The following is a 17,800-nucleotide window of genomic DNA, read 5'->3' as shown; positions in this document are numbered from 1 at the left end:
TTCAAAATACAGCACTAAGCGTTGAGACGACTTGAAAATTTAGGAGAAGTTGAAACTAACTAAGGAACGCTGAATGGTGGCTTGCTCCAACAGATCCACAAAATAACTTCCTTCATCTCGCGATTCCTTCTTATGAGATTTTCCCCCTGTCTTTAGAATCGCCTATTGCCGACAGCATACAGCAGACGTTTCTAGATGACCTTCTGAGTTCTTATGGAGTAATAGAAACCAGTTTCACCAAGCATCTCTATCACTTATACAAAGGATTTGAGTTCCGCTCTCTGTGGGATGTTAGTACTAATTTAGTCCACTTTGAGCGAACTGCAAGTGAAGCCGCGCCGGGCACTGGAATGTTACAAGGGGCTCTTCAGCTAAACATGGCTCTAGAAAAAGTCGACAGTCTAACAAATAAAGGAAGACAATGCTTTACCAGATTTCGGCACACCACTGATACACACAAGTGGTCTTTTAACAATGTCAGTCATGCGGCGGTAAGTAGGAGTTTTGTACCCATTTCTATATATATGAAACTGTTCGTTTATAATAATAATAATAATAATAATAATAATAATAGTAATAATAATAATAATAGTACGTTTGTTATCGGCGTTCTTTATTTTGTTCGAGGGTCTTTACACACAATCAGGGTTTTTTAAATGAAAATTGTCAAAATCGGTCACAATTTACCATAGTCTATTCTGTTTTAGACGTTAGAAAGAATTTGGAAAGAAGTGAAACTCAAGCAACTGATATCTCGTAGGTTATACTAGTTACAGAGCAGAGGTGTGGCCGTTACGTCGTTATTTTTATACCGGTAGACATGTCAACGGTTTACACTTGTTTCCCTGCTCACGGGTGATATTTTGTAATTCAGTCATCACCTTTTTTAAGATAAAAATAATATTTGTGACATTTCACGATATCTAGCCGTTCTTGGTTTATTTGAGGAGTCACGACAAGTTTTCGTGTTCCGCCAATGTTGTTCTCATCGTTGGGCTGCGTCTACAGATCACATCATTTGCGCTGCGTCTACATACGTACAGTGTACGTAACAGTGTAGTGGACCACGACAGTCGAACAATGAGCGCGCAAAATTACCTCAGTTATCGTTAAGTTTACCACCTGTTGTTGACGGTCGTCACACCATATCCATGACAAAATGAATAGAAATTTCATTATTGAGATCTGCTTGTTTTCTTTCAGATGTTTGACCAGTTACACACTCAAGGCAGCACAAGTTTCGTCTTGAAATATTCTTACGGCTGTAGTACATGTTTTAATGTTCGTCTTTTACAGGTAAGAAACTTCTTCACGTCGGTTGCTATGTGTAATTTCCACGAGTATTCTTGTCAAAGAATTTATATCCCAACTATCCTCTGTCAACCTGGGAGCCTAACTTGAAGACCGCAAGACCAGAAGACCAGAGGACCATATATATGTCACCATATATTGTTTGTATGATGTGTTTTGAGTCTTTGTTGTTGTATTGTTGTCGTTTTGTTTTCTTTTGCTTTCGTGTGCACTATGTATGTAATGGTGATGATGTCTTCCAGCAATCGGAGTCACTGTAACTTGTCACTGGTTTGTTGGTTTGTTTGTTGGTTTGTTTGTTTGTTTACGGTTTTCTAGTTAGGACTGAGGAAGGGGCTTTGATGCCCTCCCCCAAGTATGTCCAAATATCGTATATTAAAATCAGTAAAATTCACAATTTGAAAAACAATCCTCCTACAAAGTGGTTTTCAAGCAACATAAAAATCCTTGAAGAGTGAAGTGTCGTACCAAATATGTTTTAGATAAATTTTGGATTTAACTCACTAAATGCGAGCTCCATCACTGCAACGCTTTTAAAAGGAGATTCTTCACGGTTCAGCGCTTGCTCAAACGTTTTCGTTTTCTTACTGAATGTAGTTCAGCAGTCACAGAAATGAACAAGCGCCAGGCGATCGAAGTTGGTGAGGATATCAACTGCACCACCACCAACCCGGCTTTGTTTTGTTATCTCAACTGCGCTACCAAAAGAACTAGCCAGAGCAATATTCACGTTGTTGTTTTGTTTGCAATATAGATGTATGTTGAGCTCTATGGACCAACAACGCGAAATCAACTGAACTTTCCGGCCGTGGTTTATTTACGATTGCGCCATATGAGCGCTGCGTACTTTAGAGATGCAAATGGTTCGACTAAGGAATTTCGTCAGCCATTGGGAACATCGCGAACATTTCAGTTTAACCGTTTCGCGATCACTAACACCACAAGATGCAATGAGGAGAAGCTGCAGGGCAACAGTGAGTAACTTTAGTGTATTTCAGTTTGGTAACAATGTGTTGTCTCTAGTTCTAGGAGTAATAGTCGGTAATGCATCTAGATCTGTGAGGGCTTCCAAAAGGCCTGGAGGTAGCATGTTCCCTTGATCCCTTGAAAATGTCACTGACTTTTCTCCCTTGTCTCCTATCAATAGATTGCACTGTTTTCTTATTTATTTTTGTCAAAGTTCCCTTTAATGGTAGAGATATCCTTTGTTCCCTCCAATCAAGCTGAAAAATATTCTGAAGTAAATATAATGGTCATGTTCCCGCGTTCCCAAAAACTACTCAGACTCTTATCTGTGTGCATCGCAATTATCTGATCCATTGACAGACAAGAAATATAAGAATACGATTGTGCTCAACGTGATACCGATTTCGTCAAAGAAGCTGCCTTTAAAAAAAGTGCAAAAGTATGCTATGTATTTAATTCATGACGCAGAGCTATTATGCTGACATTTGTCATAAGCACCCCGATCAGTAGCACACTCACTCACTCATCCTCATCGAGCCCACGAGAACTCTTGTTCTCTTACTGAATCAATTTCAGGTGATTCACTTTTCTGCATGGAGGAAGATGACAATCGTTTTGAACCGATGTGCTGTCACTATCTTAGCGGCTCACCATGCAACGACATACTTCTTGGCGCAGAGGAATGTACCAGTCCGTTTGGAGCATACGAACTTTCTATGCCCATCGACGACACGATTCCTTGCGCCCTCAATAGCTCGCTCATAACCCATAAAAATTGCAGAGAATTTGATGTGAGTTTTTGTGTTTTAATTTATGACCCTAGCCTATGGAAATAGAACGAGTACTTACCGGCTGTGGTGCTGTTCATTCATCCTAAATGGATTTGTCAAAGTTCGTATTTCCTCATCCAACATCGCATTGATTGTATTGTATCCCCATTTCCTCTCTATTTAGACACGCAGGTTACGGAAAACGAAACCCCAAGGGAGACCTCCACTACTAGCTCCTTCCCCAACCTTTCTTCCTCGTATCACGGTGGGACTTGCCTTACTCGTTGATATCTTGTTGATATCTGCCCTACTCATGTAAATTCGATATCTTATACTTTGAAGAAACTTATTTTGTTTAACTTATGTGATTCAAGTTTGATCGAGGTCGGTAAGTGTATTTACCAAAATAGGTCTTGCATATGAATTGAACTCTAATTACTGTGAGAGGAAGAAGGGGTGGATGGGGGGAAGTTACGTACTTAAACAGCGTGTGAGCTTCACAGATCAAAATTTGCTGCTCCTCTTAATATTTGTCAACGGACATTTTTTCTATATCAAGTATCAGGTCACGAAACTATGTGGCGACTCCCGCCCACCTCCAAACATTTTCTTACGTTGTCCAATATGGCAAGTGGACGGTGGAATCGTACATAGAGAAACATTTTTTTGACAAGTTTTGTTTTTGGCAAATTTACATGTATGGAAATGATCACTTCTCAAAAAGTAGGAGCGTTAATTTGAATCAGTAACATATTATCTTTATCGTTGACTTTTTTCTTTGCTTTCTTCTTTATTATTGTTTTTTAGCGTTCCAGCTACACCCATATGAATGTATGGATTCATTTCCTGTACTGGGCCGAAAGTTACCCCTCAGGACCAGACGATGCGAGATGCACATCGAGTTCCAAATCTCATGTGCCGTTGTCCGATGTTCCGGCCGTCACTCTAATTTCAAAAGCTAAAGCAACATACAAGAAGAAAAAAGAAAATACCAAAATTCAGACAAAGTAAATTTAGCAAATGATGTCCCTGGTGACTATATACCAATAAGACATCATGCCACCTCTCTACTTCCTCCATCTGCTGTGAGAGTTTTAAGAGACAGGCTGTTTTGAAATCAATTAGTGGAATGTGAAGCCTACTCAAAGAGCCGATTACAGGAGTTGGTGAAAGTAGCATCTGTCATGATGACCCCGTAATCAGAGAGGGAAGAAGTAACACATATGATATTATTTAGATGGCAAAATTATAACGTGAAATCAATTAAAAGACAAATGATGAATAAACTCGCTCAACATAGTTATGTCTCCATTATTTGTTTTATTTTCCTTTTGTTCAGAAGTTTAACCAAGGTCAGTGAGATGTCAGCTAAACACCTTGCTGCTCGGTGCTCGTTTGACGCCCCCCTAGAGCTAATTATTCCATCCAGTTCGCAATCTTTACTACGCTATCTATATCATTAAAATACATTTTTTACTTTGACAATTCAAACGTTTTGAGCGCGCTACATATGAAGAACTATTCGTGTATGACCTGGGAGCGACCACGTATACGTAAACTAGGACGTGTGAAAGTTGACTTGGGGTTCACGCATCAAGTAGTTCCCTCTTAATCCTATTCAGACAGGGCCAAGGAAATTCTCAAGCTAGCTGCAGCCCTATTTGGACCAGGCTTTGATACCGGGGTGGGGATATTAAACTTAACCTGTTCACAGCCCTCAATTTTGTCGTATTTTTAACCGATCTTTGAACGACTGGATAGAATCGCGAGAGAACTGGGTGCCAGCGCGGAAAAGGAGACTTGACGCACCCCCGCGTGCTTCGCGTTTGCTTCGCTCGGTTATTCTTGCGCGTACGTTAAAAAATGGAGAGGCTGCAAGAAGTCTATATTAAACTATGACAATGAAACTTAGAGGGTTTATGAATGGTCCAAAACTTTCCTTTCAGATCCAGAACATGAAACTAAGAAGTGATTTGACCTAGAAAACTGTAAAAGTTGCACTGCATGTCGGGATCAAGGAATTAGAGGCTATTCGCACCGCAGAACCGTTGATTCTGTTAGGAAGAAAAGCTACGGCACTTTAATATTGACTATACGAGTAGAAATAAATAAGCAATTACACCTGTACGGGTATGTTTTAAATGCGCATGTATGTTAATCCTATTTAGACCGTAACAATGGGAGAACAGAACAACGGGCCAACGGGAGAACAGAATGTAGACTTTAGGCGCGATTACCAACCGCTGCTCGGACTCGAGAGAGCGACGGAAATCAAACCTGCACTAATATAATCGTTTCTGACTTTTAGGTAGACTTCTCCTGAAATTTTCTGTGTACAATTTGGTATGTTATGTTATTTTTTAGGACGGATGTGGTAAGAAGAAGGTGTGGAAATGGGAAGGGCAGTGAGGTATGCAGGCACGCGAGAAAGGGATAAACAACATGCCACGGATGAGGCAAATTAGATTTTCGGGAAAAAGTCCCCCGGAGTGTTAAAATTGTCGTCAACAGCCTCAAGGATGATTGACCTAATTGTTTTTAAGTATCCTTTCTGAGCATGCAATCCTTGAAGCAATGTACAACGAAGGCATGCGCTAACAACAAAATACAGATAACTAGAATGCTCCTTGGAGGCATAATTCTCTACTGCAAAACCTGTGACAAGACTAGCGCAAGGTAGTAATCATGAAAAGGTTTGCACAGACAGGGAAATGCGTTTAGGAAAAGCGCACGCGCTGCTTTGTTTGAAGCAGATTTAGCAAGAACTACTTTAGGGCAAATCAGAACATCAATCGTTTCCACTATACGTCATTTAATTCACTGAATTTCCTCAAACGTTTGGAGGCCATGCCAACTTTGATAGGCCACTTACGTGACCAATACACTGCGCTTAAGGAAAAACATAGTTAATTTTTTATAGGTCATATAATCTTTGGCTGTGAAAAATGTGACATAACTTTCGTATTCATAGCGCGCGATTCTCGAAAATTAGAGCATACTTGACGTATCCATTTGTATTCGAAGACGCTCACGTCAGAAGTGGCGTCGTGCATCTCGTGTTCCAGTCACAAACTCTCGAACAACTGAGAGTATTCGAAAATGTTCGAGTCATAAATGATCACTATATCTTCGAAGAACATCTAATGCAACATTAATCTACCAAAACGTGGCCCGTATGATTTATCGAACACTTCGAGTCATTCACGAGTATTAAATTTGAATACGGAAAAACTGGCCGGGTTCCTATAGAATATTCTAGGTGTATTTCGAGTCAGCCGTAATCGAATACGTCAGAACATTGCGGCATACGCGGCGTGCGCCGATCCGTATTCGAGCGAATTCGGGCCCGAATATCTGCCTTTTCGCACAGTGATACAAACACCAATATTTCTGCTTTGGCATATTCGCAATACATTACCGAGTTTCGATTATATAGACCTTTACAATCCGTCAAATATTTCGCTCACACGCGATTGGTCTGAACACCTCACGTGACTGAATATGCCCCAGCCAATGATCATCATTCCGGATAGCACGCAATCAGATCAGTACTCTGAACTTGAGGAAATTATTGCTCCGTGGTGATGTGGGGTGAGGACGCGCAGACGACAACAACTTGCGCTCTAACAGTTTAGCTGTAAACGGTTTAATCAATCGACACCTGAACATACAGCCTGCTGGTACATGACAAATCTACTCACCAAAAGCGCGCTACAAAACTTACTTACTTATGTACCCCTACGTCAAGAACTCATTACAAGTTTTAGTATCGATTAATTATTCGCAGTATACTAAACCGTCTATTTATCTCAAAACTAGCGCGAACATTACATTTAAGTATAAACGTTTTGCATATTAATAGATAGCGCACCTCAGCTAGTGCAATCAACTGTTTCCTTACAATGTGATAAGTCGGGTCAAACTCTGATCTTTCTAATACTTAATAAAAACTCACTTTCACTTCTAACGGCAATCATTTTGCCATAATGTTGTATTTTTGAGGACAGTCTCTTGCTTAACGATGTTCGGTTTGCTATTCATATACGCCTATCTAGAACCAAACTATTCCGGAACCCTGGTAAGCGCACATCTTAAAAACGATACACCTCCAGTATATGACAAGCCTGGGACACGAACACCACTTGCATCCACAAACAAACCGGAACCAAGGGAAGCAGATCCTGACGGAAAACCAACACGACAACCTGCGAAAAAATGCCATGAAGATTTGATAAGCGTTTGATCGACAGCTTAAGGATGGACACCTCCATATCATCTGGTAGAAGGCGCTCCATACTAACGGGGTGTCACACCTGCAGGGATTTCCGAAAGGCTGGCACCAGGGAAGAGGATGGCCATGATGAAGGATACATCTGAGGAATGGAAAGAAACCGTAAACTGTTTTCCCGTTTATATTTAAGTCGAGGGAAATAAAATTTAACGCAATACTTTTAGAAAAACTCTAGCTTTGAATGTAGACATGATGATAAATGCGAATGCAGGCATAACACTACTGTGGCTTTGATAGCTCAGTTGGGAGAGCATTGCACCGGTAACGCAAAGGTCGTGGGTTCGAGTCCCGTTCAAAGCCTGAATACCTTTCCAGGTCTTTTTTCCAGTGTTCTAGCTGCATTCGCATCTATCATCATGTCTACATTTAACTGCTACTGTTGGACATCTATTACTATCTAACTTTGAATGTGGTCATCTGTTTTTATACAACTGGGGAAATTTCACAGATTTTCTTCCATTCGTTCCAAAATTTTCTGATCGCAGCTCTACCAGCTTAACTGTTGTTTATTAAGGCTATTCAATCAATTAATCCGTTTTCACCAGTCCCGTTAACATGTCCTGATTTTTCCTCCGGGTAAATTATTGTTGTTTAAGTAATTTTAATGGTGCGTGCCTAGTTTGCTAGGAATTAATCTAAGGGAACTCGAACTGGAAGATCCAAGATGGTGGACACTAAAACTATCGACATCCTTTTAAAGCCTGATTTTTCTTTTTCAGGCTTAAATTGTAGCTGCAATGATTGATCATGGATAGATATCTTACTCCGCAGTTCAAATATATGATCTTTTATATATTGACTCGTATCTTCACCATCAGCGGGTGTATTACGAACTCGCAAGATGACGAGCTCCCATCTGACTTGGTAGCTCAGTTGGTAGAGCACTTGTTCCGGTATGACAGAGGTCACGGGAATTTTTTTTTTTCAGGTCTTAATTTCACAGCTACCTAAGATGTGTGTGCAACTGCGATGATCAATCATGTCTTCATATTATAATTTAAGTTGATAATGACGCCAGTATCACTTGATTGATGTCATTATTTTTAAATCTGTTACTTTTTAATTTGTAGTTGTAGAATTAAATTTAAATTAAATTTGTTGTGCTTTTCAAAACCGAAGCTCGTAAAATACTATTGAGATATGTGCCAATCGAGGTGTCAGCAACTGTGCTTTCAAGAAAGCAACACACTATTTTGGGACATTTTGTCACCTGTCATGCTCCATACACGCGTCATCTAATCCGTCTTTTGGCGGGAGGCAGCTACGACAGGCACTGTTCACATAGTTTGTAGTAGTGCTGCAAACGCCCTTACAAGATTTCTTTGGGTACTTTGCGTAACCACCCTGGAAGGGTCCACACCAGTTTCCGTACCACCAGTCCCATCCCCCTCCCGGCCGCTGTCCAACCCCACGGCGGCGACGTCTTGAGGTCATCGACATTTCATTGGCTAGACTGTCATTGTAAAATGATGTCGTTTGGTTCATTAGCAGTGTCAAGTTGGATGATGTTTCCTGAATTTTATTCTCTACCTCAGGATCTGTGGATCCGGTGGACTCTTGATCTAGCGGTGGAACAGACAAGAATCTATTTCTGCTCACGGAATAGTTCATTGGTTGGCAGAATTTAAATTTAACTCAGTTTCTTTCTTGCCCTTTTTTATATCTCGTTATTCTTATAAAAGACGTCTTAAATGTATTTATACATCATACGTGTATTGGTTAATGCAGAGGCAGTATAAAAGTGCCGATTAGTTATTTGTGTTTTCATGCACACGTTTGAAACTCACACGACTGTGTGATGGCACTTTGAAAACAACAACAACAAAAAAAGATGTTGTGCCATATTTGCCTTTTTATGTTTATTTGTTTCCATCGGTAATGTACATGGTGGTTAAATTGTCAGAGAATAGAAAGAATCAGAACCATCTAGAAAACTTGTAAAATCCTTTAAACTTTAATGTTTTCAGAGGTATGACGCGCAATGATTGCCTAAGTTTAGTTAGTCGAAAAAAAAATAGTAAATAAAAATAATAATAGTAATAGTAATAATAATAATAATAATAATAATAATAAACAGGTTGCGAATAACTTACAAAGTTTCGAGTCATTCGATTGGTAGAAGGGTTCCTCAATGGTGTCGTTCTCTACCATCTAGAAAACTTGTAAAATCCTTTAAACTTTAATGTTTTCAGAGGTATGACGCGCAATGATTGCCTAAGTTTAGTTAGTCGAAAAAAATAATAAATAAAAATAATAATAGTAATAGTAATAATAATAACAATAACAATAATAATAATAATAATAATAATAATAAACAGGTTGCGAATAACTTACAAAGTTTCGAGTCATTTGATTGGTAGAAGGGTTCCTCAATGGTGTCGTTCTCTACCATCTAGAAAACTTGTAAAATCCTTTAAACTTTAATGTTTTCAGAGGTATGACGCGCAATGATTGCCTAAGTTTAGTTAGTCGAAAAAAATAATAAATAAAAATAATAATAGTAATAGTAATAATAATAACAATAACAATAATAATAATAATAATAATAATAAACAGGTTGCGAATAACTTACAAAGTTTCGAGTCATTCGATTGGTAGAAGGGTTCCTCAATGGTGTCGTTCTCTTCAATATACCTGTAGCAGTTTAGTTGTTTATAATCCGTGAAGTTCAGTTCCTTTTCCTTAGAACGCATATGAATGCTTCCGTTTGGGAGATGCAGATAGATCTGGGAGAGATATTTAAAAACTGACGAAATAAAGTGACGAAGAAACTATCATTTCAATGAACAAACCTATGGACGAAAAAACACGAAGTATATGCAAACAGAGATATATAATCCCGAAGAAGAGCAGTCCGTTGATAATGTTTTTTTTTTGCTCTAAAAGAAGGTTCAAGATCTTACCTCGTAAATCTTTCCATTGTGTCCTTTCGCTCGATAAACGTCCACATCAGTGTCATTATCAACTTGAAATAGGACATGAGACATATTTCCCTCGACGCTTTCCTGTGACAAGGAGATTTAAGTGGCATGGTGTTTGATCTCTGTAACTATACGAGTTCTAAACTAATCGAGGATAAATCTCACACTTTTTGTTGCAGTAAAAAATCATAGAGATGTATTGAATATCACTAACTTGCTAGACTTTTGGATCCTCTCTTCTACCACATTAAACTAAAAAATTTTCTATAAGTTTTTTTTTCTTTATTCTTTTTTTCTCTTAAGTTATATTTTATCTAGCTTACCGATTTAAGGGTAGCGTGTTTCAGTAAATGCCTCGGAATCATGTCCCCTTCAAGATCAGTATAAATGCACTTTGTTGTTGAATTTCCATTCTCTGGAACAATAAAATACTTTCTTTGCTGCAAGATAAAACGTAATACCGAATAATCAACAGGTAATTTAGTTAAGTAAACAAACTTCTCTTGCAGACATAAGCCCGGTCGAATGGTAATTTCGCGGATTTCGATCTGCCTTCATTGATGTAAAGAGGCAATTAACAATAATAAGTTAATTAATGTTTCAGTCGCTTTAGCCGAGGAACAACCCTCTGCTAATAAACGGCATTACTCAAAAATCCCCCACGTACGGCCCCCTCCACACTCCCCCCCCCCCCCAACCGATGGTGCCAGGGTGCGAACTCAAACCGCAAACGCAAAAATTTCGGAGTAGGTGACGACCTTCCCAGTGAAGGCGTTGTCAGCAACTGAATACTCAAGATTTTGGAATTAAAGAACTCTATGAAATGGTGTTAAGCTTAATAAAAACGAACTTAAGCTTAGAGTCACAAATCACCTTTGAATTGGTACCTTTGACTTTTCTGGTACAAGAAGGGAGATTTTCGTACTGTATATTTCTTATTTGATGTTTACCTCTAGCCCTGGTCTTTTATGTTTGAGCGTCTTGGGAGATTTTTTCTGCTTGTTTTTGTTACTGTTTGTCTGTTGTTTTCGTTTTCTGTCATAACTCTGCTACGAATTTGGTATGGCATTAAAACTCACCGCGTTGTAGTCCTGTATGACGATTTTTGTTGCATTAATCCGCGTCCCATTTGCTGTATTGTTTTCTGCAGAGGACATGAGACGCCTTCCAAACAACTGCGGTGATGCTGCCAGATCATTCAATGAAGTTAGTTGGATGAGCTTCCTCTTATAATCGATCATGACATGGAAAACCTCTCCTTTGCCGTCATCAGCTGTAAATGTAGCTTCTCCTTCCATAATTTCCGGTAAATCTGGATTGGAATTAAATGCACCCGCTGCGTAAGCTGACAAAACAGCAACGGCTGCCAGGGAAATGCCAACCAAAACTGCTGCTGTCCTAGAAGCCCGGGTAGAAAGACACTTCTTTTGCTTGAATCCAACTGTACAGAAGTAAAATTGTAAAATTTATTTACTCAGAAAAGATGAGTAGCTGGGGGGGGGGGGGATTAGTGCTATTTAAGACTTGAAAACCCCACCCTATCCCGTGACACATACCTATATCGGCCATATATGGGAATACCTCCCCGGATCTACGGCCATCCTATTAGTAAGGGACCTCCGCAAACAGAAGGAAGACACTTGTCGCCAATTAAGAAACACAAGTACTTGCACGTCGGTTACACTCCTTGTATAGAGCTGCAGGTTGCTCGTCATCTAATTTAGCTGGAATACAATGCTTTGATATGAAGCTTTAGCCATTGCTAACTTCCAGATGCCTAGGGGCATTTCAATCTGTCTTAAGCAATGGAAAATTCAGCTGGATGTCGGGCCATCAGAGCCACAAAAAGAGAAAAAATTTGGCTGTGACTACAATACCTTGATGATCTGCCCTGTCGCTTCTTGGTTCTCTCTGTGTTGTGTTTTGCGCCATAATAACAGCAGCTCAAGGTAAAATAAGGCTTAAGAGAATAAAGAAAATGTTGTCAAGAGAAAATTGAGAAAAACAGCTCACGATTTTAAGCTTTTTGATTTGATCGCTCCGCGCGGAACGATCAAATCAAAAAGCTTAAAATAGTGAGGCTATGAATTAGCTGATAACCTAAATATTATTTACTTACAGTAAGCACCGTCATAGAAGTAGAAATTTATAGACAGAAACACGTTACCTCTGAAAAACTGGTGGAAATGTGTACAGTGTAGAGTGCAGGAGGTATCTACGGCAAATCAGATAGTCCACCTTAATAAGTGTGAAATTTGATTAATCCTATTTTGCTGTCAAAAGCAATTAGACTTCGTTCCAGATACGATCACAAATAATCAGAGACCCATGCAGGTTACAACAATCCGGAAAACAAAACTAGTCAAACTAGTGTCAGGCTTAAAACAAATTTAGACGAAAACGTTTAAATATTTGGTTTCAAGATGTAAATTAGCCCCTTCCGAAACTAATTGTGTTAATTGACTTGTCGATGTTACATGCAAACAAACCCTGTCCTTCATTCCGAAGTTGTTAGCCTTAAAAATGAAAGAGTGCAAACTTCATTAAAAGCATACACCGAAAATCAATTACAACTTGATTCCAGGAGAAAAAAATAAGGAAACTTATGGCCACACATTAGCATTAAAGCAATTACCTTCATAACAGGTAGTGTAGTTACTATTCATAGGAAGAGATTCAGTTGAGTCCAAGCGTGGGCGACAGAAAATGTCGAAAGAATAATAATAGAAAATGGGAAAAAAAATTAAAGCAAGTAAAGGTAACCCTTTGGTTGTTGATAGGGGAGGATAACAAAGGATAGCAATAATCAACGAGACCATTGTTACCTGTGCATTAGACACAAAGAAAATCACTGTCGCAAAACATTGTTTCAAAACATCACTTGAGCGCAAATGTGCAATGACGTAAAGAGCCTGAGATAAAAACAAATTAGATTTCTGACATCTGTTCAATGTGGGTGTTTATTTTTTTCCCTAGGAATAAGCCTCTTACATCCAAATAGGGTATATTCTACACTCATTTCTCTATTTTCGAGTATGCCTGACCCGGTTTTAAGAATGTCTTTCATTCACTTATCAAAAAGCCTTGAGAAAAATGCCTTCTGATTTTTTACAAGATGCCATTTGATTGCTTCAAAGTCGGTACTTAAATATAATATAAAAACTCAAATTTTCTTCAGCCGTATTGGTATGGAAAGTATACATATCTAATATTAGAAAATATACTAATCAATGTCACAAATAGGGGATTTGGAGGTCTTATGTTGTAGTTGTAAACTTCAGTTTCATCATAATTTAAGGCGTATGAGGTCAGCAACAAGGCAGGACTGTAAATTGTCCAAGTTGTTCTGAGCTGATCTCCGATTTCAGACGATGAAAATGCACAGAAGTTGAAAATATAGATCTCATGAACCGATGCAGCAACTGTAGGAAGAATATGAACGGTGAAATACTGCAAATCTCGGAATTCTGCAGTCCCTTGTCCTTCTGAGAGACAAACCAATAAAACTATCCACGCGATAGCATTTATGGTGGGAAAACACATTTCGCAAATTATTTTGGAAACGCTGTCGAAACACACAACATAGCTCAGCAAAAATGAAGAGAAGAACGCAATTTGTAAAATACAAAACCACGAACAAAGATATTTTGTGTCTGGCGATTGCTTTTCAAAAACCAGCTGGCAAAGTACACAAAGCAACGTAGCAATGTAAAGACAGGTCCATACTATGAACATGAATTCCACAGTGGCAGATTTTCTGCGGCTTATTCTTGTTAGTTGCTTTGGTCGTGTTTTCACCAGTGTCTCGATCCCTGCGCACGTCAGAGCACAAAACATACACAACGTGTTAAGGTAGATCAGTTCAGACGCTGCCAACATGATTGCATTGCAACTGCTAACTACGCCGCGACTGTAGCTTCACTGTTTTTCCGACCTCACTATGTGTCCACTCCTCTCCTGGTATGCATCTACACAGCGAAATATTAACCTCATCAGTAGCTGTCAAAAGGTGGTAAATTAAAATTGCTGGCTTCGGGTATCTCTGCGTGTATCTAGGGCTGAAATATTGATTCATGTTTCTCTTTTAATCAGTAAACCGACAGTTATGCGTCAAAGCCATAGAACGCATGGAAGCGCGTAAGAAAATTAATAAAACTGGAACGTCAATCAAAGCGTGAGCCTTATACGCATGGGTGCAATTTAAGACAGGTGATAAACGAGCAATGGGTAGGAAAGTCTGTCAGCCGGGAAGTATTTCTAAGCATTGGTGCAAACATGACGGCTACAGCAATGCTAGCCGGATAAGATACGCAATGCAAACGGAAATTTTAATTTGCGCTCGACACATTACGGTAAGACGCGTATGCTATGAAAGACGGTCATTTAAACCCGGGGAAAGATAGAAACGACCATCTCTGATTTTATTTATATTAGTGAGACTAATTACCTTAGAAACCATGCAAGTCGAGTTTCTTGTTAGACTGGGCTCGTCAAGGGATAGACATGTATTATGAAGGGCTTGGAGCTTATTTGAAGGAAAGGTGAAAAAACTAATGCAAAGAGGTCGAGAAAAATAACGCTCTCATAGGAACTAGAATTTAAGAGGCTCGCCATTTGAGATATAATAAATGCAAAAAATAAGTTGTTTGTTGAAGGGCCTATAAGATAAGCTAGGAATGATAAGAGCACCCTATATTTTTTTTAACGTGTTAACCAAGTTCAAAAGTGACTAACACGAGAGACAAAAACTTGCCAGCGAATACAGAGTCCGTCTTGTAAAGTTCAAGCCTACTTAACAAATCAGGATAATTAATCCAATTAAGAAAGTGGAAAGGTATGTAAAAACTAAAAAGCTGGGAATGTTCAAATATTTAGCTAACCGCATCTGAGTTTAGTCCAGTTTGATATTAAAGCTACTAATAATATTACCCAGAGGCGGCTTCCTACAATCTAAGAAAAAAAACCTTAGACAATACTGTTATATATAGAACATAAGACGGAGAAGTTCAAATATTTAGTTCTGACGCAACGAATCAAAAAAGGCTAGGTTATGTAGATTTTTTCCATTCAAAACTAATAGGGTGAGTTCGTTTGTTTGGCTTACATGCAAACAAGCTTTGTCACTCCTTTTTGTATCTGGCAGTCTTTCAAAAACCAGTGAATGCAACTTTGATTTTTTTAACTAATTACGTATCAGAAATTAGGCATGATTTTAATAAAGAATGCAAAAAAGAAGACAAAGCAAAACAATTGCTTTCGAGGCAGGAAATGTGGTCGTGGCTTAGTATAGAAACAGGCTGTGTAAAGTAAATGCAAAAAACAGTTTTTGTTGCCTTTGAACAAATGGAAGTAGCCAATCTACTTTTTCACGTTGTTATTTTAACATAGCTGTGTGTTGGCATGTAGATTCGTTGGCATGTAGGCTACGTAATCATGTGTTATGTCTGATTCATGTTTTAGTACATGTATATGTTAGTTGCAATTGGCTATGCTAGGACCATTCACGGTTGATCAATAAAGGAGATTACCATCCTATAGGCGTCTGGTTTTCTTACTTGTGCTTACATTGTATAACTTAAAAATCAGTTTGTTGCCGTTTCACTGCGGTCAGAAAAGTATTTAATTTGCAATCGACATATTACAGCAGACGCGTATGCTATGGACGGGGTTATTGAAACAGAGGGAAAAAATAGAAACGGCTAGCTCTAAATTAATCTAATTACGAGAAAAACCGTGCCAGCCGAGTTTCTAGTTAGACTCGGCTCGCTTTTGATCTACACGTATTATGAAGGGCCAGATGTTTACTTGAAGGCAACGTGAAGATATTAATCTAAAGAAGTCCAGTCAAATAACGCTCTCAAAAAAGCTAGAATTTAAGAAGCTCACCATTTGACATCGGATAGATGTGACGGTGTAACTGATAATGGGCCATAATAAAAGAGATAAGCTACGAATCATAGGGGCGCCTTATTCTTTTTACAGTGTAACACAGAGACTGTACAGGAGAGACAAAAAATTGCCAGCGAATGCAATGCGTGATCTGTATCTAAATTTTCTTGCCAGGCCGTTCTAAGTGGTTATTGCTTTGTTGGGTCTCAATGCAAGTATATTATCTATGGGCAATACGGTGTACTTCTACAATTTGTCAAGCCACGCGAAAATCAAAAAAGTGTTAAATGATTAAGAAACTGGCATCTTTAGGTGTAACGTTTTAAATAGTTACAGTTTACCTAAAAAATCAGGATAATAAATCCAATTAAGAGAGTGGAAAGGTATGTGAAAATTATTAAGCTAGGTATGTTCAAATATTTAGCAAACCGTTTCTGAGTTGGTCCAGCTTGATATTAAAGCTGCTAATAATATTTCCCAGAGGCGGCTTCCTACAATCAAAATACTGACAAGATAGAGAAAATAAGACGGAGAAGTTCAAACATTTAGTTTTAACGCGGCGACGCAAGACAGTAACCGGCTAAGTGGTGTAGATTTTTCCCATTCAAAACTAGTAGGTTGAGTTCATTTGTTTGATTTACATGCAAACAAGCTTTGTCCCTCCGTTGCACCTGGCAGACGTTCAAAAACCAGTGAATGCAACTTTGATTTTTTTTTAACTAATTACGTACCAGAAATTAGGCATGATTTGGATGACAAAAAAGACAAAACAAGTAAACAAAAACAAAAAAACAAAAAAGAAAGGTGAGATAACAGGTAATAAATTTTAAAAACAAACTAACTGCTTTCGGAGAGGGGGGGGGGGGGTGGAATGTGGCCGTGGCTTAGTATAGAAACAGGCTGTGTAAATTAAATGCAAAAACTGTTTTTTTTTTGTCTTCGAATAGATGGAAGTAACAAGTCTATTTTTTTTTCATGTTATTATTGTGAGATAGCTGTGTGTTGGTATGCATGCAGAGTCGTTGGCATGTGGGTTACGTAATCATGTTATGTGTAATCCATGTTTTAGTATATGCTGGTTGCAATGAGCTATGCCAGGACCATTTATGTTCAATCATTAAACGAGATGCCCCTGATATAGTCCCTCTTTCCCAAGCTATACCTCATACTAATATAATATAAAGATTTAGCCAAGCATAAAAGCGGAGCTCCTGAGTCGGGTTCTTTAAAGTCTAATTAAGCTAACACAGAATAAGCGAGAATTTTGATTTGTTTTTGTGAGGTTTTCTGTTTATATTGTTTGGCCTTCTGTTTAGAGTTTGAATAATCTCAAACTACACCCGCAACTCATGACCCAAAATTAAAACCAATGAAAAACATTTGCATGCAAGAAAAATTTATACTTCGGTTAACTTTTAACCCTGGGTTAGCGTTAACCGGCTTCCGAACAACCTGGCCGCGATTGCTGGTTTTCAGTGTCACGCCATTCAAAATAGATCAAGATAAAAATCAAAACCGTTCAATAGGTAAAGTTCAGAATCTGGGGAATGAAAGAGGGTAAATATGTAAAGACTCTCGCCAGAGAAATTTTTTACCTAAATTTATAGAGATTTGTATGGAGACGCCATGCTGGTGCCCACCCGTATGCGCAC

General features: G+C 38.7%; 1 protein-coding gene and 1 pseudogene across 2 annotated transcripts in view; one reads left to right on the top strand and one right to left on the bottom strand.

Annotated features, from left to right (window-relative positions):
- LOC145470308 (uncharacterized) overlaps window positions 1-5,338 on the top strand; it is a 17,710-nt pseudogene extending 12,372 nt beyond the window's left edge. Inside the window, exons 13-20 of the transcript XR_014042478.1 lie at window positions 157-491; window positions 1,204-1,296; window positions 2,066-2,285; window positions 2,854-3,068; window positions 3,855-3,962; window positions 4,387-4,399; window positions 4,670-4,731; window positions 5,216-5,338. The product of XR_014042478.1 is annotated as an uncharacterized LOC145470308 (transcript). The remainder of the gene's footprint in view (window positions 1-156; window positions 492-1,203; window positions 1,297-2,065; window positions 2,286-2,853; window positions 3,069-3,854; window positions 3,963-4,386; window positions 4,400-4,669; window positions 4,732-5,215) is intronic.
- A 1,758-nt stretch (window positions 5,339-7,096) lies between these two features.
- LOC145468048 (uncharacterized) lies at window positions 7,097-12,742 on the bottom strand. The gene is made up of 8 exons (XM_081451709.1): window positions 12,427-12,742; window positions 12,137-12,219; window positions 11,339-11,700; window positions 10,583-10,699; window positions 10,242-10,343; window positions 9,911-10,064; window positions 8,549-8,876; window positions 7,097-7,420 (listed from the first exon to the last, which is right to left on the bottom strand). Exons 2-8 carry the CDS (start codon window positions 12,189-12,191, stop codon window positions 7,099-7,101), a joined length of 1,440 nt encoding a protein of 479 aa, XP_081307835.1. The 5' UTR covers window positions 12,192-12,219; window positions 12,427-12,742; the 3' UTR covers window positions 7,097-7,098.
- Between the last annotated feature and the right edge of the window lie 5,058 nt (window positions 12,743-17,800).

This window comes from Orbicella franksi, chromosome 2 (assembly GCF_964199315.1).
Source record: "Orbicella franksi chromosome 2, jaOrbFran1.1, whole genome shotgun sequence".
Taxonomy (NCBI): Eukaryota; Metazoa; Cnidaria; class Anthozoa; order Scleractinia; family Merulinidae; genus Orbicella; species Orbicella franksi.
The sequence above is the reverse complement of the archived record's forward strand: the minus strand, read 5'-3'. Positions and strand labels throughout refer to the sequence as shown.